Consider the following 20,419-nt stretch of genomic DNA (forward strand, 5'->3'; position numbering starts at 1 on the left):
ACTGAAAATTAAAACTTCACAGATGAGTTAGTTGTCAGCTTCCCTATTGTGGTAATTGTCACGTGAAATATAGGAAACAAGACAAACCTGAAGGTCCATTTCCTGAATTTTTTGACCATCCTCTTAAGGGGGAACAGAACTCCTTTTAAGGTTGATCCAGGCTATTTATTGTCTTGGGCAACCTTTAGAGCCTGCATCATATTGGTCCTACTCCTGACACCTTCCCAAGCCCAACCATCTACCAGAGACCTTTTCAGTAGCCTTCTATGAGGAGTTGGATTGATTTACCAATTCCGTCTTTGAGAGAATCTCACTACTGAATGATCAAATGCTGTCTTCGTGATGCCCCTCATAGCTCTTTTCTGATTCAGAGACTTGGGACTTGGACTGATAGGCCTAGTTCCCTACCCAGTCGGTGGCGCTCTGGCAATTTTGCCAATAAAACTCCACCGAAAATAAACTCCATGAGCTTGAGCAGAATTAACAGTTATGAACCTGGTAGGTGAGACACCCAAATCTCAGCTATGACCTTGCTCAATGTTTCTAAGTACAAACCAGTTTTAACATCCTATTCTCTCCTAATCTTTTCTCAGTCTTTGGAGCTCTATTGTATGTTGTCTATTGATTATGGGCTAAACTACACCAGTTCAGTACACAGCCCTTGTGGGATCAAACGTTTCCCTAATGTGATTTCCAAAAGTGATGGAAAATATACCTGTCCTTAGCCTCTCCTTCTTTTCCTTTGAGCTTTTGAGTGTGTGTATATGTAAATTTTGTCCAACAATCAATCACATTACACCTGCACAATCAGGAGAGTTCCATTGCTCCCCAAAATTCATATGCCCCTCTAGCCAACTCCCATCTCCGCCTCAAGAAGCCATTGAAGAGTCTGTAGTTTTCTTTTTCCAGAATGCAACATAAATGGAGGCATTTGAGGCTGGCTTCTCACCATGATGCTCTGAGATCCAGCCATGTTCTATCAGCTCATTCTTTTTCATTCCTCAGTGGTATTCCATTGTAAGTGGATAAATGCCCGGGAATGGGATTCCTGCATCAGGAATTTAACTAAGAAACTGCCTGTTTTCCAAAGTGACCTTACAATTTTGTCCTTCAGCAATTTAATGTGTTCTAAACCAGGACTCGGTGTTACTTTGTTTAATCAATGTGGATATCATTTTACGTCCTTTTCCTAATGATTCAAGATTGTGAATGTCTTTTCATATTCTCATTGGAATCCATTTGTTCTTTTTTGGTGAAGCGTATTGTTCATATCTTTTGCCCATTTAAAAATTGTCCTGTTGTGTCTTGAGAGTTCTATATACAGAACTGCCTTTAATGGGTAGTTTTAAGCCTGAGGCTTTCAAAGTACAAGAGATACATCTTGTGATTTGGGAGTAGCCTTAATGGATACGTAGCCCTATGAATTATTGTTACAATTTTATGTGGTAGATGCCAGCTTTTAATTTAGCAACCCCTACTCTTTTCTGGATATATCATTTCAAAATTTAATTCTCATTCATGTTTGATATTGCACCTATTTTATAGGCTGAAATAGCATGGCACCTTTTGCTTACTGAGAAATGGGTAGTCTAATCTTCAGATATGCCCTTTTTAGGTCATATATTTTCACAGGTTGTCAACTCTATACTCAGCTTAATACTTTAGATTTTGCTTCTTACCTTTCTTCAGTCCCTAACAAAGCATGTAACTGTTAATAGTGAAGCTTGAATATTTTGTTGGCCATTATGCTAGTAGGTTGACGAACCCATGACATATACGAGTACTTCTCCACTTTATAAATTTAACTTTTGCTGCTCAGTTTATTTTATGACTCTGGAAGAACTTCTGGGTTTTATTATAAAAGAAATCAGTGCTTCAAAATAATTCCTTTTTTACCTACAGGCAATTTAATGTATTAGCAGGTCTCCTGTTTACAAGATTAAATTTGTGGTTTGCCTTAAGACTTGTATTGGTGTATCCGTATTTTTATCTTTCCACCCAGTTACCTTGTATCTTATGTCTCTCTCAACTAAACACTCTTCAAATCCTTTTTTGAAACAAAGAGTAGACAAATAAATGGCTGATATTATAGACTGAATTACCTGTGACTTGCACTCTACTGAAGGCAACTCTGGAGCTGCAGGAATGTCCTGTTAAGGGGCTTTTGCTCCTTAGCCTACTTTAAGAAATTAAGAATTCTGAGGCTGGAGAGATTATATAGTTGGGGATTCTATATAGTGCATACCCACAGTGTTATTAGTAAGCAAGAATTTCAGCATTATATCACACTCCCAAATCTAGAGCCACCCCCTCCCAGAATGATTATATGGAAGGAATTCTACAACGTGTCGAGTAATGCAAAGTATGTCTAGCATACAAGAAACCAAAACCCTATCTTTAAGTCAAATGAAAATACTCACCTGAACATAACCAATTGTTTCATTAACAAGTATTTTGTTTTAAGTCTTGGTACAATTGATTGCGAGTGGTTATTGCCAGTATTACTTGAAACTACTCCCAAACCCATAGTGGTTTAAAAAAAAAAAAAAGGTTTTTGGTACCTTTAAATGTTCGTAAGTGGTCATTGAGTAGTCTGTTTCCTTTATGGAAACTTTATTGTCAAAATCCACTTTAAAAACATACTTTATTCAGCTACCAAAGTACCCGTTTGGCAACAATTGTGATTAAGGAGAACTTTGAACCAAGGTAGTCCCACCACATTATTTGCATTAAGCAAGTCACGTAGAAACTAAGATTGATTTCAAGGATTTTACTAAATCCCCAACTGAAATTTTGTTTTCTTTTGCTAAACAGAACACATTACAGATCCATTTAAAAAAGTCCCATTAGGCAAATTCAAATTAACCAGCCTAAGTTTTAGTCCAAAACCAAAGTGGCAGTAAATATAGTCAGGAACTACATAGCCATTTCATTTTGTGGTGGTTCTTTATGACTAAATTAAGGAAAGGAGGAGTTGAAGTACCAGAACAGTTCAAACAATCTTCCTGACCCAAATCAGCTACTGGATAGTCACCCTATCCCACTTGGCTCATGAAGATTCCAGTGTGCTTTTTTGTCTTACGTGAGAAGAACGATCTTATATTAGCCCTTATTTCAGATGGAAGAAGCCAGGTGAGTATTTTTTCCCATAAGCTCATCATTACTGAAAAATTTTTCCCCAAGCTTTCAGTAACAAATAGGTACACATACAGCATTGGATGTCAATGCCATGGTGCAAAGACTTCTTGTAAAGTACCTTTAGTATGTTTGCATCTGCATTAAGGTGGATTAATTTTGGCACCGTAGGTTTTAAGTGTAGCACTACACATTAGGTATTACCTCACTCTCAACAATAGTTATAAGAATAGAAAAACTGAACAGAAACATAGTTCTGCTAAAGGATGTATTCATAAACCAAATACAGTTGAAAGCAGGTTTTTTTTTTTTTTACAAAGGCTACCATCATTTTGTTAATGATAAAAACCAGATTTAGAAAATGAAATACTTCATTGTTCTTTGCTATTGTGCCTTGATATATAAAATATGCCATCAAAATATTTAAAATCAGGATTTTAAATAAAAATTCAAAGCTGTTACTGTTCAGCAAATCCATTCAAGTAACATTGGTATTGCAGTCTGAAATTTTAAAAAATGCGACGTGGGTGAGTGTATAAAGGAAAACGCCTCAGTGCACACTTTTAAGACCATCACTCCTTCAGTCATTTGAATCTATCATATCTTACTTTACCAGGTTAAAAAGGACTTTACTGAGAATATAAAAAGTCATAAAAAGGCAGTCATAAGATTAAATATTGGTAGGCATGTCAGCTTTCTTTTAATAGAAACAAAAATAATCATTATCATCTAGTTAAATAAATCTGTTATAATGTTCCAGTTATTGAAAAAGGGCCCTTAAAAAACCCAACTGCCTATATTTTAGTTCTAACATTTTTTGCCCCACAATACACATTTGAGGGAAGTGTCGTTTATTAATGTGCAAATTGGGAAAACAAATGTAGGGGAGAGGGAACTTCTTGAAATGACATGTCCAATCAATTCTTGGTTTATTCTTTTACAATATCAACTTCCAAAATGTAAAGTAACAAAGTACTCCTAAAAATACACAAAACAGACTTTCATCATCTTTGCATTCCTTTTCAAATAAAACAAAAAGTATGTACAGCATTGTTTAATAATATGCAATATGCAAAAGCTCTGTGTTGCAGTTAGCAACATCTATACCCACCCACCCTCCTTATTCACAAGTGTACCTCTACTAAACACAATTACATCACTAAGCCTGTTAGTTTCAAAGGGTCTTGAATTTGCTAAAACTGGAAAATTTTTGTATAGGGACTCCACTCATTTGACTCAAGGTTATAGACTTCCACCGTATTCAGAAATTCATTGCCATCAAATCCTCCCACTGCATAAATGGTGCTCCCTACAGTTGTAATCCCAGCATTGCTCCTTGGTGAAGTCATGTTTCCCATTATCTTCCATTCATTTCTAGATGGATCATACATCTCCACACAGCTGATGGCATGAGAACCATCAAAGCCACCACCTACAAACAGTTTTCCTAAAAGAGAAATAGACAAAGTAAATCTAAGGAGGCTGAAGTACAAGAAAAAACCCTAAATCTGCCCTTTGCTAAAGAAAGTAATTCTTAGTAGAGATGCCTGTTCATTCTGTCAAAAAAAAAAAAATGTGAAGAGTCTACTAACATGGCAGGCATTCTCTGGAAGCTGGAGACACAAAATGGAATAAAAGTGATAAAAAAAACCCTTTGCACATGGAACTTAGGCAACTTAAGGGGGGGGGGCAGCATCTAAAGTGTTTCTCATAACAATTCTAAGGTAGTTGTGTTACAGGATAGGGTTGCTGCAGTTACCATTTCCCCCAAGTAGACAACAAAGACACAGCTAGTAAGTAGCACAGAACAGTTCTGTGCACTGGACATTTTCCATTATTTCCTTCCATGGGAACTAAGATTCAAAAAGTTATAGGAAAGCAGATTTCAAATAACTCTTTTCTAGAACTTTCCAACAACAGAAAATGATTGTTACAAATATTTCTTCTTGGAAAGAGACTGAGAATTACGACTATTTTAGAATATTCATGCAGTTAATGGTTCCAGTGTTTTAAATAGTAGGCTGAAGGCTGCTGGTCAGTATGCTACTTGCTGGCAGCGTCTATACACTTAAGCTTTCACCAGTTCAGCCATAACTTACCAAGATTCTGCTTTGTCCCAAAAAAAAAACCGCTAAATTCATTACTATAATTACATAAGTATACATAAATGAATAAAATGAATGTGAAAAAGTTGTGTCTACACTTAATTGTCTGGAAAGACTTGTTTAAACAGTCAAATTTTTTTTTCTAAGTATGGAATAAACATTAGAAAAGACTAGATCTATGATTTGCATGTTTTTGTTTTGCAAATCAAATTCTTTAAATTCCTTACAATTTAAAGAAACAAGCTCAACTGCCAAGAGGATGCTTTGTGGATGTGGTTTATGGGAGAAAATGAACATCTACCAAAACACTAGTGAATTAATATATTTAAGTTAGATAGCAAGTACTGAGTCTTATTATGAAAGACATTTCTAAAAGACAAACCACTGATCCCCATTTTCCGAATTCTTAAGAGTTCTAGAGCAAATCATTGCCAGAACCTAGTCCTCACTCACCAAATCCCAACACTCACCATCAAGAACAGCTACCCCAGCTCCTCGCCTTGCCACATTCATGGGAGCAATTAAAGTCCAGGTGTTATTTTCAGGATTGTAACGTTCTACTGTGTTCAGACAATTCCATGACTCTGCACCCCCGATTATGTACAGATAACCACCAAGTTCACAGACTGCAGACTGGTGTCTACCTGTAAAATCAAGTCAAAGCAAAATTGGTACTGTCTCTCCCATAACTAAATGTGGACATCACATACTACTGGTGTAAAGATCTTGAAAAACAGCAACTTTGGGGTCTCCCTGGTGGTGCAAGGGTTAAGACGCAACCTATGAAGCTATCCATTCTCAGTCAGCCAGGGAGCAACTCACAAGGCACAGCAGAACTCTCCAGCAGCAGAACTCTCCTGACTCGCCCACTGCTCGCCTCAGAAGTGTACTTTAGTCAATCTGCCTGTTCTGTTCCCCACTCTGTCTCTGGTGAATCCTCTCACCCCCCACAACGTGCCTCTGGCCTGTACTCCAGCTCTCCTATGTATAAATAAATCTTTAAAAAAAAAAAAAAGAAGAAAAACAAAAACAGCAACTTTGAGAGAGATAATATCAACTTACGTATGTTAAGAGGAGCACAGCTTGTCCATGACTTTGTTACAGGATCAAATACGTCACAATTTTTCAATCCTTTCTGACCATATGGATCAGAGCCACCAACAATGTACAATTTTCCATTCAGAGCACACACTCCTATGATAAGAATTAAGTAAGATTATATGACAGTTATCACATTTACATACTAGTTATCTCAGAAGGAAAGTATTACTACCTGCATTGCAACGGTTAGTTCTCAGTTCTGGAACAGGAATCCAGTCATCTATGTTTGGATCATACATTTCTCCACAACTCAGGTCATCTGAGTGGCCATTCGACCCACCTACCACATAGAGCTGGCCCTATGCCAAAGGCGAGAGATTAGAATGTCTGCCATTCTGAAGTAATGAGAAAAAGTTCAATATGGGTTGCTCCTTCTGGCAACACAATGCACTCACCATGAGTACAGCCATTTGAAATCGGGCTCTTGGTGTTCTCATGGGAGCAAGAAAGGACCAGTGATCTGTATGCGGATCGTAACATTCAACTGTTCGAAGACATTCTTCTCTGTTATAGCCACCTGGAAAAGAATCACCAGGCATTATGTTTATGCAGACTTAAGATGCATGAGAAAAAATATTTTCACCCACAAACTTATGAAGGCCCCCTTAGTTGGTAATTCAACTAAGAACTTATAATAGCTAAATAACATTACCAGTACGAGTAAACTACTTGCTTTGGCTCAAAAATTAATTAGGAGAGAACTATAAACCACTTTATATTTTTTTTTAAATTAGAAGTAGTCACTGATTTGAAGTTTAGGTAATAAAAATGTATTTACTCGTTATCCTGCTATCTTAGAATATGGTTAGAGTTTCAAAGGAGAAGACATCAAGCCCCTCCTCTTCCAAAGTTTGCATGTTACAAGCAACTGGCCTAGCCACCTGAAGATTTCCAGTACGAAAACACTCATCTGTTAGTTCTTACCTGCAGCAATGAGTTTGCCATTCATCTCTGCTGTCCCCAGACCAGATCGTGCATACTGCATAGGAGACATGGGCTTTTCTATTAGGTCATCTGGCTGCATCTCAAAGCTTAAACTTTTAATTAGTTTTGGAGTACTTGTCGGTGAGCTCTGTGGGCTGTTTCGCCCATGAAGGAAAATTACACAGAATATACCATCCAGCACAGCCAGGCACAAGTAAGTGTTATCTGTAAGCAAAAGAGTTCTATGTTTAAGATGCAAATTAATGTAACTTTTGGTTATTGTGTGATCCTGAACTGGACTCCACTTTATCCAGATTGCAAATTGGAACTATCTGCTTTTTTCCAAATTTTAGCCTTTTTCCTCAAGTAGTCAATTTAAAGTATTAAATGGTTCCACTAAACATTCTTTCTTAAATAAGTGAAGACAATCAGACAAGTAAAATACACTTACTTGAAGTTTTTTCCGAAGCAACGATTTTCCACTCATGCTTAGGGCTTTGTGTGGTAGCATTTGGAGAAGAGATACATCCAATGGAACCGCTACTTAACTGCTTATGGCCATTCTCACGTGGTGGCTTTTTCTGCAAAATCAAAAGGTAGCTACAGAAACCTAGCCAAAGGCCATAGCTGGTGTACCTTTGTTCCTGAACTAGTTCACACACAGGAAAAATACTCAGTGTCCTTCATCCATGAATGACATATATAGCACACCTAATTTTAACACAACACTTTCCAGTTGATAGAAATTACTGGCATACTTCCATCTCCACTTAATGATGAAACAACTAGACCTATACAAATATCCTGGTTAGAAAAAGCTCAATTTAAACAAAAGTACATATTGTAGATCGTGTATTGGAGTACCCCAAAGGTGGGGGGGGGGGGCGACACTCCCCCAATAATCCATATAAGCTCATATACTCTTTAAATCAAGTTCTGAATCTTCAAAAGATAAAAATTTAAAATGTCCTGAAATAACTGAGAGGATACATTTAATCCCCTTTCTCATGAAATTCAAACCTAAGTCATAGGTACTAGTATCCTTCATACAGTGCCAGCAATGAACAAACTGATCCATCCAGTTCCTGAAAGTATTTTAAAGAAAAACTTGGCAACTGCAAGAAACACTTTAAGTGTGTTTCATTAGGACTACCTTATAGGTATTATATAGGCTGGCTTTCTAGAAAAACAGGACTACATCAAAACACAAATATAAAAGAAATAGTAACCAGAAATGAAATAATGCTTAAAAGAACCAAACATTCACAAAAGTAGCATACACTGGAAAGTTAAAAGGAGAAGAAATGGATAAAGCTGCAAATTTTCAATGACTGTGAGAAAATTACACTATTGTGTAGGAGTTTCCTTTTGGTGGTTTTGTCCCAATTTCTTTAGTTCTTACACATCCAAAGGAAAAAGCTCACATGGAAGGAACTGGAAGAGTCAAGATTGCCTCGAGAGCAACTGCCAAATGGACAGATATACTTTCAGCACTTGGTGTCTGTTTATTCACTTCTTTTGGTCTCCATGGCCAAAGCCACATGGTGCCAAGAGATCTGATGGAAATTTGCCTCTAGTAGCAGCAAAAATCCATGTAACCACAGAGAAAAAGAATTTGGAAGCCATGACAGAACTATTGAAAGTTTGGTCTGGGCCATTCAGGTAGTAGTTATAGTGTATGCATGCTATTGAGAAAAGGGCGAGAAGGAATCATGTTTATGATTATCATTAAATTCTATTTGGGCATTTATTATGTACCTAATGATAATTAGGTACCTGATTCAAATTTCTTTTACTCCAGTGAGGACAATATCACCTACCCATTTTATAGATAAAAATAGTGAAACACAAGATTTGCATTGGCTAAGGAAATACAACTGAAAGATGAAAATAAAAAGTCTTTATACTATGACAGACCATGCCCTCTGATACTAGGAATTACAAAGTACATAAAACCCCATTCCATTCTGTGGGAAGAAGGGATCCCAAGTAAGACAAATTGATGCTTACATTAAAAGGTTTTATTGCAGTAAAGAAAAACTCTTCTAATGTATGGACTGAGAGAAAACAGGTGTGAAAGAGAGAAGTATGATGACAATAAAGACTACTAGTAGTATATAGCCAATAAGCTTTATGTATAAATGCAGATTAACACTTTCATATTCCTTCTGGAACATTATCAAGTATAATGCTTCAAATTTTCTCATATCATCTCTTCCCACCACATTTTCCTTCTGGTTCCGCAGGTTTTTTTACTATCACTTTTCAAAGTAAGGGCTTCTTAAATATTAGTTATTTCCTAAAACTAATTCCAAAGGGCTATTTCTATCCTTTTCGACATGTTCTCCCAGACAATGATTTGACACGCTGACAATTTAGTTCTTCCAATTTTCTTCTGTTAGCTGGTTTTTACAATGCTATGTGACTCTTAGCTGTCCTCCTACCATTCTAATGGCTTCTTCTCCATTTCTTTTCCTATCCCTGAAACCTAGTGGGTCCCCTCATCCTTCGTACTTCATTATCTCTACTCCTGACACCAGCACCTAGTCCTACCATGTCAAGAGGCCTGCACATGCTCAAATTCTTCCTTTTCCCTAAGTTAAACATTCACAACTTTTGTAACTATAAATGTTAACTTTACCTTTTCTCCTGCTTGCCCTGAATCAAGCCCTCATTATTTCCCCCACTTATCTACAGCTTTTAATAGTCTGCAAATGGTCTCACAGCTTTAATTTTCTGTCCCTGGTTATTAAATATAAGGGTTTAATCATTTCGTTATCACTTTGTTAAGTATAAAAGCTCGAATCAGCTGGAATCCCAGAGCGCCATCTGATTGTTAAACATTTGTCTAAACTATGATTAATGAACATCTTTGCTGTGTGCGAATGCCATATTTAACCAATTCCCCTATTGTTTCATTAGTGCTCCAATTTCCACTACTGTTAAAAGTTATGAAACACCTCTACTCATATAACTCTACTCCCTCATCTAAAATTATTATTTTTTTTTTGTGGAACCCTTGCCGGCAGCCGGGGAATGAACCGGCGCTGCAGAGGCTGTGGGCAGCCTCGTAGCCCAGCGCTCAACCACTGCGCCACCAGGAGAGGCCCTCTAAAATTATTTTAAAATTCCTTACTACTTGCAGGATAAAATGTAAGTTCCAAACAGGTGTTTATGTGCCTACTTTTCAGTGGCCTGCAATTCCAAGAGTTATCATCCCTGTGCAGATATCCTTTGCTTCATCTGCTATGCAAACTCCTAAATCCTCAGACTGCTCCAGTGTTGCTTCCCGTGGGAAATTTCCCTAGTTTCTCTCCTCTTGTCTCCACTATGCCCTCCCCTTTATGCCTTTTGTAGAATCATCCAAAATAAACAAACGTGAGCAAACATCAACTATTCAAACCCAAAGACTTTTTGTGAAAATATATTCACAGACCACCTGATAACTTCACTGTACTCTTTACTACCAAGTCACTATCTACCACCTAATTATTAGAGGCAAAAACACATTAATCTGGGTCAGTTCATGTGATTTTATCTCTCACAAATGTTACATTGAGCTATGGCCAAACAAAAAAGAATATACCATATGAACTTTTATATAAATTTCCAAAACAGGCAAATTAATCTATTATTTCAGAAATTAGGAAAATGGTTTTATTTGGGACTGTGGAGGGCAGTGACTGATAAAGAGGCAAGAAAGCTGCTCAGATACTAAAAATCTGATCTTCTTGACCCAGGTAGTATTGAAACTGGTGGGTTCACTGTGATACTCATGGTGTGTTCATGTTTCTCTGTTATTTGTCCATGAACTAAAAACATTTATACTTGAGATATTTAAAAATTGGGTCTAACAGTCATTCCTGTTGCAAACAATTTTTTCTAATCTAACCAAATTAACAAATAGTTTCCACATTGCTTCAGTTTATTCACCCTTTTGCATATTACTTGTAAATCTTATTTTACTGAGGGAAAAAAATCTAAACAAGTGTTTCCTAATTTGTTGAGTAATGTTTGTTTCCTCCCCAAAATGTTTATGTCCAGTTATACCAATATTCTTCTACTTTCCTTTATTAAAGGAAAATTTCAATATACTATAAAATGCTCTAATCAAATTTTAACCTGAGGTTACCTCAGATGTGCAATGTGTACCTGCACAAACTGAATGTGGTCATCATCACTGCCAAACACCTCAGCCTGTCCATCTAGTAGGTTCCCATCAAGCAGCTTGTGATCAGCTGAGTAGTACAAGGTTTGAACCTGAAAAACAGCAACAGAACACCCATGTGGCTACTGTCTCCATGGCTACTCCACTATTATGCAGATCACACAAACGCCTCAAGGTAACCTCCAGTGTGCTGCTTGAGCTTCTTGAACCTCTTACTCTGGCAGGATCCCGAAGTAAAGAAAAATACATGTCATGGTTGTAAAAATTTAAAAAACAAAAATAAAATACAAAATCTTCTAATACTGGCTGAAGAGTCAGTCCTTGGCTTGAAAGGCTTGAAAGAGATCTTCATTTTTTTCATCGTTTCAATTATAATAGCATTAAGAAAAAAGGCACTAGTACAATAGATAGGCTCTGAGAGAATATACATATTTACAATAAAATACTGAACAAGGTTTACACCAGTGAAGGAATCTGATTTGCATAAACATATTTCTATCCTGTATGCAATGTCAAGATAAGCAGATAAGAAACAAACGCAAAAATGCAAACACACTGTAGTGAGACCTCCCTTACCAGATGCAGTACATGGCCAAATGCATCTGATTTTCAAGTGGGAAACTACAGAAAACTTAAAGATCAACTGTTAGCCTTTCCAAAACATGGTAACAATATTTTTAAAGGCCTAATCAATGTGGCCAACTGTTAGTGAATATAAACGGCGTAAGTGGAGTGATGAACTCAAGGTCATTCTAACCGCTGCATCTGCACGTTTGGGTCCCACTATTTCTCCATTGATTTTCTCTTGTGTAGTTTTAAAAAGTAGCCCAAGTGACTATATGTATGAACAACACCATTGAAAAACACAAAGCTTTAAAGATAAGAATCCTGTAAAGGAGTAAACACCATTAAATCATCATCGTTCTCTGCCCACAGCGGATTTTTCTTAGGAGAACTGGGGCAGGACTGCTGCTTCTTTACGTGTCAATACACTTGAGGTTTCTTCTTGTTTCTTCAGTCTTGGGTATCCTAGTTTTGTTAATAAACCTATGGGGAGATAAATCAATGGGGAGGAACAACCATTAGAAGCTTTTACCTACTTGTCACATTTAAAGCAAAAACCTGTGAAGAAAAATTAAGAATCTACAGAAAATTTCAGTACCACCTCCCATTTCTAAAGCAAATTACATGCTACTTTAAAGAAAGTTAACAGCACATAATAAGCAAGGAAATTAAAAAAAAGAAAAAAAAAAGAAAAGCAGAAGACCAAACTGAACAGTTCATTCAGCTCACCTGGACACCCCCCCTGTTTCTCAGCTTAGGGGTACCTATAGCAAAATTTAAATTCTTTAGGGTCATGGTTATAAAATAAAAGTGAAAGGGAATCCTTCATGTTACAGCAAAATAATTTTTAAGAATTGTTGAATCCCATTTACTTTAGAACTCACCTCTTCCATCAGCTCCTCCAGACTGCCTCCATTCTCCCAGATGCTCCGCTGCACCCAGTCGATTACCTTTGTGTACACTTTGCCATTGCTGGGCAAGCAGACATTATCTTCAAGCAGGACCTCCAACTAGTTGCAGAAAAACAGTGACACGGGGGTCAGTGTTGAGTCTCTAATTTTCACTTAATTCTCAACTTTTCAATAAAGCTGTCAGATGTCCAATTGCAGTCTATGCACTTATTTTTATTTGTAAGGGAACCAGTAGCCATAAAACAAAGAACATATAACTCCTGGGCAGATCACTCACACTTCTACAAAAAACAGTTTCACTGCATTCCAGTACTACTTTTCATTACCATTACTCAGTCTCTTGAAATACGGACAAAGATTCCATGCCTGGAACTAAGTAGTAACTATTTCGTTTAGATTTTACTCCTTACCTTTAGCCGTGGAAGCTTAAGAAACTCTTCCTCTTCTGAAATTTGTAACAAATGCTCCTGAATATAAGCATCAACCTTATTCAACAAACGGAAGTCTCCCATACAACTTGCAAAATTCCGGTAAGAGATGCAGCTGGTAACATCCATTCTAGATAGTAAATAATCGCCACAAACCTTGGAAAAGAAATACACAAGTGCCAGAATTTACATAAATTTTATTTAACAAAAACTTGATGCAAAATGGGAAAGTACTGTGAGAAAATAAAATAACAAATCAAAAAACCACTGCTTAGTAGAACAAGTTTTACAGTGGGAATAACATATGTATGCAAACGAAAACCACCTAAAGATGCCATACAAATGCGTAAGCTATTTCAGGAAAGATGCAATAAACTGAAATGCTTTGATAGTGCATGTGATGTGTTCAGACAAGTATTTTCAACTAGAAAAATTAGATAAAGGTTCGTAAAGACAATGTCAGAATAGATCTCTATTAGAGAAAGAATGATGTTGAAAGCAGAGGGGAAGCAGGAAAGATAACAGCAAACAATTTATTTTGGCTAGAGCATTTGAAAAGAAGATAATTACGAAATAATTTCTGAAAAATAGCAACTACATTAGGGAGAAGCTAACTTGAGAGATATGTGCTATAAGCCATCCAAGGATTAGGTAGAGGAGATGCCAGCAAACATTTTCATAGAAGGCCAGATAGGATTTCAGGCTTGTGAGCCCTACCATTGGTGTCACCAGCCAACTGTCACTATAGTTGGAAAGCAGCTATTAATCAAATGGAAATGAAATCTGTGTTCCTTAAGAAAACTTTATATAAACAGGCAGCTGCCTGAGGCTTGAAATTTACTGACCCTGGCATTAGAAGATTAAATGCTTTGCTTATTAAGCACTTCTCAGTGGTGGTACCAAGAGGAACCAAAAGTACAGAATGAAAGAATTGATAATATAAGTTATATAACTGACTCTTGAGAAAACAGGAATATTTTAGTTCATGCTATCAGGACAACCACCCTGCCAGCGAAGACCAGTGGAAAAGAAAGACTAATCCAAGTTACCAGAAGTATGATTTTGCTACAAAACTACAGTTAAACAGTTAATATTCACTTCTCTAGGGGAAAAGGGCTATTTTCAAATTTTTGAGACTTAGCAATGTCCTATGGTAGGTTATACATTCTGAAATAAAGAAAGACTTCCCACTAACAGCATTCCTTATAGACTACAACTGGTACTTTACCTGTTTTACTCGATCCATCTTCAGTTTTTTTGCTGCAGAGTAAACATCTTTTACCAATTCCTTATCAGCTTTCAACCTATTAAAAAAAAGTTATTTATCATTTATGATACCAAGGTCTTAAACACATACTTAATTTTAAAAAATTTAGAGACTTAGAATTCCCCGGTAACATTCCCTGGTTATACGATTAACTTCAAAGCACTTACTGAGCAGTGTAGGCATAATTCAACAAGACTTCAACAGCTTCTGGGTTGAGATCATCGAACTTAACATGAGAAACTCCATGGGGATCGCTATCACTATTAAAGATTTCAAATAAATAGGGACTACAGCAAGCCAGGACTGCTCTGTGTGCTAACATCTCATGGCCACAGACCTGAAATGATGAATAATTAAAATTAGAAATATTGTGGACTATGACTATGTATTTCTCTAGCTAATTACTACATCAGGCCCTTTATTTTACATTTATAGGTAAATCATTTTTCAAAAAAATTTTATTAAATCTATGAAAAAAAAATAAGCAAATCCAAGAACTTATGGGTTTTAGTAATAAAATACCGATTCTGTAAATTTCCAACTGAAGTTTAAATACCTGAAGCCGAACATCGCAAAACTGGCCACTTTTCCTCAGAGCATTTAATTTGGCAACAGAAGATTCAATGAAATTTTCATCTTCAAACATTAAATATCCGTTGGGAATCATTTTTCCTTACAAATTTAGCTAACGGTCAGAAAGAAAGAAAATGAGTTATTTTACTTGTGAATGGTGATAATACCTTAAAGAGTAATAGAGTATCTTTATTTTCAAATTCCAACCTACCACCACATAAGAACACTACGGAAACAACACTGGTTCCAAATGTACAAAGTCTTTCTTTGACCTTAAGTCTTTGTAAGGATTCATACAGTAGCAGTAACTCAAAAGTCTGGCCGGGTCTACACACCTGTCAGCCCTGCCCAAACCCATACAAGTAACAACCTAAAAGCCTAGAACAATGTGATCATAGAAGTTGGATGACTGTCATTCCTTTACCCATAAGCAAGAAAAATCAATACCTAAGGTGGATTAAATTGTTTTGTGAGTTGCATATATTCTGAATAATTTATCTCATAAAATTACAGGAAACTTATTTTCCTATAATTTTTATTTCACCTTTACTTGTGAACTAAAAGCTATACAAAATGTATCATTAAAAGCAGTAATAAATTTCAGCCTGAAATGACTTATTTAAACTCAAATAGTTTATGGAAAGGAGAAAATTGGGAAAATGTTTTTTTTCCCCTACAAATGACTACTGACTCTCTGCCTTTTAAAAAATTATGAAAGGATGTCACTGTACTCATCAGCATAGACTTTAGAAAAAACAATGTTTCTTAATGTTGCACCGGGCACTGAATATTTACTTACTTTACTGGTTAAGAAATATATCTCTGGGACGTCTTAAATAATCCAAAGACAAAGGAGTGTTAAAAATCAGCACTTCGTTGAGGTATGAAGAAAGGTGGCTGAAGTGAAGGCAGAGGTGTCTTAAGCTCTAATGGTGATTCCAAAACTATCAGGCTTGAAAATGATGTAATCAAGTCCTTAAAAGCTATAGACATGAATTTCTTCTGTGATAATCATGCACCATAATCTGTAAAAATGACAAATTTTATTAGATATCCAGAATAATCAACCAGATCAAGCAAAGCCCTGATCTTTAGTAAAAATAGAGAAAATACTAACACAAATGCAATTACACATGACCATTTTTCATTTAACCTGCAACTATTCAGATGATTCCCCCCCCCCAATAAAATCCTCCCACGGACTGTAGCTAACAACTGTCATCCTTTAAGTGAGATACACTAACCAACATTAGAGAACAAGTATAAACACTGGTTACCTATAAGTCCTTACTATCAGACTGCAACAAATATGCAAACATATGATCTGTTTTCACCAGCCAGCAACCTTTGGGTTACTTTGGGCATTATGCCCAGAAATATATACAGTGTTACAGTTAAACCAGATAAACTGTTCCCAAAAGTGCTCAGCACTTCCCAGTTCCGTCCCTCTGTTCAAGTTGTTCTCTCTTCTTGGAATACCCTTAACCTAATCTCTGCCAGACGAATTTTACCTTCAGCGTCCCTACCAAATCCCCCCAATTGAGAAGTAGTTTCCCCTGTCATCTCCACATACTGAACCCCCTCTACAAGTTATGTATGAACTTCCAGCTGGTGTGTTCTGGGCTGTGTTTCTGTGTACCTGCTTTATCTTCCTTTATTCAAAGTACCCTAAAGTCAAAGCCTCTGTCTTATTCCCTTTTTGAATCCATTCCATGTCTTCCCTACCAATACCACTAACCAAGAAGCTTGAAATACAAAGACGAGTAATTTGTTGAAATGAACTAAATCAACAAAAGGCAAAATATTGATGCCTATGCTTTGTAGAGTCACTTTTCTCATACACAGTAATAAAAATACCCATGCAATAAATAATTATGGTTCAAGGTAGCTCTCCTACCTACTCTTTCCCCCACTCAATTCACTCAGATGGTATTTTTTGTCATCACCTCAGAAGGTATTTTTTTATCATCTGTATTGCTATTACACCACTGTCTAATTCAGGAAACCAAAATTAAATAGGAAATTATTTAAAAGATAATGCATACTTTTAAAAATGGACATCTTAACATCACTTGGTTTTACCTATCAAACCCACAATTCTAAAGCTAACAATTGTCAAGGATAATAATCCACTCAGCCCAGAATCCGCAAGTCCTGTTCTAATTCAAGAAACCTACTGTGTCAAGTTCAACACCTGCACATGTTGTGAAAGCTGTATCCCATAGTCCCTCATTGGTTTCCACAATTTAGGACTTGTTTCAAAGAAACCAGAGCATTCTGACTAGGCTAGTACTGCTGTCCATGGCTACCCCTGAAATAAAATTATATTTTACCATTATGTAACACCGATTTCCTCTGCTTTATGTACTTTCATCTAGATTAGTCAATTCAGCTTTTAAAAAATCAGTTTTAACAGATGTTTTCCGAGAAAGAGACAAAAAAACACACCACCCTAAAGAAACCTATAAAGATGTTCAGCCAAAACCTAGCTCAAATTAAACAACTTTGTATTTATATATACTGTGGTATATACTGTGGTGACCAATTCACTGACACAATTGGTTAACTCCTCACTTCAGATTTATCAGTACCTCTTAAAGCAAGGTTAAGGGGTGGAGAGGGGAATCCTCAAATTATTTTGATACGATTAGAGTGACCTCTGAAAAACTAAAAACACTGTATGGTATTTAGAACTATTTTAAACTGTGATCAGTTTTATTCAGTACTTATTTAAAAATTAGTCTTCATCTAACCAAGAATGAAAATAGCATCTTACTTACATTTGACAAACTGAAATTTCTACCCTTATTGTGAGGGGAAAAATTGGTTAAAATCAATTCATTTCTCTGAGAGAAATTATCGGAGAATTTCTAGAGTAACTCTTGGCATACCAATTTGTACAATAACATTCATTTTGTAATAAAGTTGAGTTCTACATTTACTACATTAGGGTTTTAATAATATGAACTTCATCTCCTAATGTCTACTGATGACTATATTCTGACTTGATTTTAAAAGCTAGTCAAAGGCCAGGTGACATGTGAGGTAATGCAGCAAATTTATTTTATCTAATATACTACTATTCCTTATTCTCACCCACCCTCAACTTAAGAGATTTTATAAACTCCTGCTTGCAAAACCATGTCTTTGAAAAGTTCATTCACTTCCACTAAAGAAAGGTTGGGCAAATCCTTTGAACTATTCCAAAAAGGCATAGATCTGTTTGATCTATTAAGCTGAAGCTCAACAACTGAGTAAAAAAGTGGGGAGAACTTTTTTCTCTGAAAAGAACAAAATCCCCAACATTCCACAGTTTTAGTCCAGTGAGTAAAATTTTTTGAATATTATTCAAAATATACATTGGTCAATTTTTAAAATTAAAACTTGGGTGAAAAACAATATGCTCTGGTAAATGAGTGTCACAGCTTCTTAATATGGCCAGTGCAAGAAGAGGGAGACAAGATTCCTGAGAAATTTAACTTCTTTAGCAACACCCAGAAGATTTTAGGTTACCACAGGACCCAAAAAGATTAGTTTAACTAACATGCAATTCAACAGGTATTATCAAAGAATTGCAAAAAAGGTAGGCACAACATGACCGCTTCCCAAATTCTCCTCTGGGGACTTCAGAAAGAGCAAGATAAAAACCTTATCAAAATTTTAAAGTATGCTTAAAACCTCAAGGCAAATTATAGGTAATATTTAAACATCAAGGTAATCTTCTGAGGGTAGTTAACTCCAAAATATTAAATCCATTTTGAAGTAGACCTTATAATAATATAAAGTAAAACAATGAATCTTTTTAGAACCAGAAGTTAAGATTCCCGGCTTCACCTGCAAAACTACCACTACAATCTATCTATATCAAAACTCAAACTCACTCACTTGCTCTAAACTTTTAATCTCATTGTTCTGTAATTCCACAAACATTTATGGCACCAAATATATGACAGAAACAATCTGGAATGGGATGCTCATAACACAAAAGTTAAGGCCACTCCTGTCTTCAACACTAAGCAGAGATCAACCAGAAAGACAACCAGGGAAACAAGGTTTAATTAATCAAACAAAAGGAGGAAAAAGATAGAACACATATTCCAGAAACTGCAGCTATTTATTTCAACAGGTTGTAGTTTGCAGGATGCATATACTTAATAATGGGAAAGGAAATAATGAGAGAACAATGCTAAGGTTTAAACAATGATATAAAACAGTAAGGATTTTAGCAAGCAGAATCAAGACATTGTAGCATAATTATTTGGGATAATGGGTAAAACATGTAAGAAAGTAAATTAAACAACTATATACCTATGCCTATCCTAACTAAGGCAGTAAGGATATTTTCACTTAGCTATGTGAAAATCAACATCAAATTAGAATGCTAAGAAAACACAGTTTTCTGCAACAGTTTTGTTGCATGTTGAAAGTTAGGGAAGGATAAAAGGAATTTGCTTTGGGACATTATAATGTTGAGATACCAGTTGGGCATCCAGGTTGATAGCAAAAGTGTAAGGACACTGATTAACATACTGGTTTAGGAATCATTTTCAAGGTGGCAATTTAAGTTTACAAATAAAGTGAGCATGATTTTTCGTGTTGTTTTGTTTTTTTTTTTTTAACAAAAATCTAAAATCACCCCTTCATAATTACTTTACTTACACCCTGGCACAACCTAGTCGGAGACCAAACTTTAAGAACTCCTTTTAAGATTTGATACACATACTGCTGACAGGTCAACGAAATGACTTTTAGGGGTATTTTACCTTAATATCAATGATTGAGACAATCCCAGAACGAGAAAACATTTTCTATTAAAAAACACTTATTTGCAAAAACCACATGCAGGAAAAACAAAATCCCACTCCAATGTAGCCCAAAAGACACTAAAACTAAAACCAAAACCTGAACTCCTGTATTTTGGGGGCAAAATTTACAAAAACAACTACAAATTAAGATAAATCAAGAAATTAATATCTATTAATTAACTATAGAGACTTCATCTATTAGGAAAATTCAGAGGAAATCCAGAGGAAATCCTTTCCCGGTCTCTCTCTGGTCAGTGGTTTTATTTCCACCTACCAAATTATAGACATCTGATAAGCAGTAGCCCGCCAGCTGGCATTAAATGATACTATTCTCTATCCAATTCTAAAAAGTCAGTGTTTGCCTCATTTCCAGATATACTATTACTACTGCTCCTCCAGCATTTTCAAGACAGAAGTTTTAACAGGATTATGCCAAAA

The 20,419-nt window shown here is 36.1% G+C and overlaps 1 protein-coding gene across 1 annotated transcript; it reads right to left on the bottom strand.

The window, feature by feature from the left end:
- Positions 1 to 4,033: 4,033 nt before the first annotated feature.
- Positions 4,034 to 15,270, bottom strand: IVNS1ABP (influenza virus NS1A binding protein; the record flags this gene model as incomplete). Its single annotated transcript, XM_084248751.1, is given in 14 exon segments — positions 4,034 to 4,582; positions 5,711 to 5,884; positions 6,303 to 6,434; positions 6,514 to 6,640; positions 6,737 to 6,858; positions 7,266 to 7,490; positions 7,717 to 7,846; positions 11,398 to 11,405; positions 11,408 to 11,525; positions 12,882 to 13,007; positions 13,319 to 13,492; positions 14,565 to 14,640; positions 14,771 to 14,940; positions 15,160 to 15,270. Coding segments are annotated over 14 exon segments (1,947 nt in total). The 3' UTR covers positions 4,034 to 4,328.
- Positions 15,271 to 20,419: the final 5,149 nt, after the last annotated feature.

This window comes from Talpa europaea (assembly GCF_964194135.1).
Source record: "Talpa europaea genome assembly, chromosome: 12".
Lineage (NCBI taxonomy): Eukaryota > Metazoa > Chordata > Mammalia > Eulipotyphla > Talpidae > Talpa > Talpa europaea.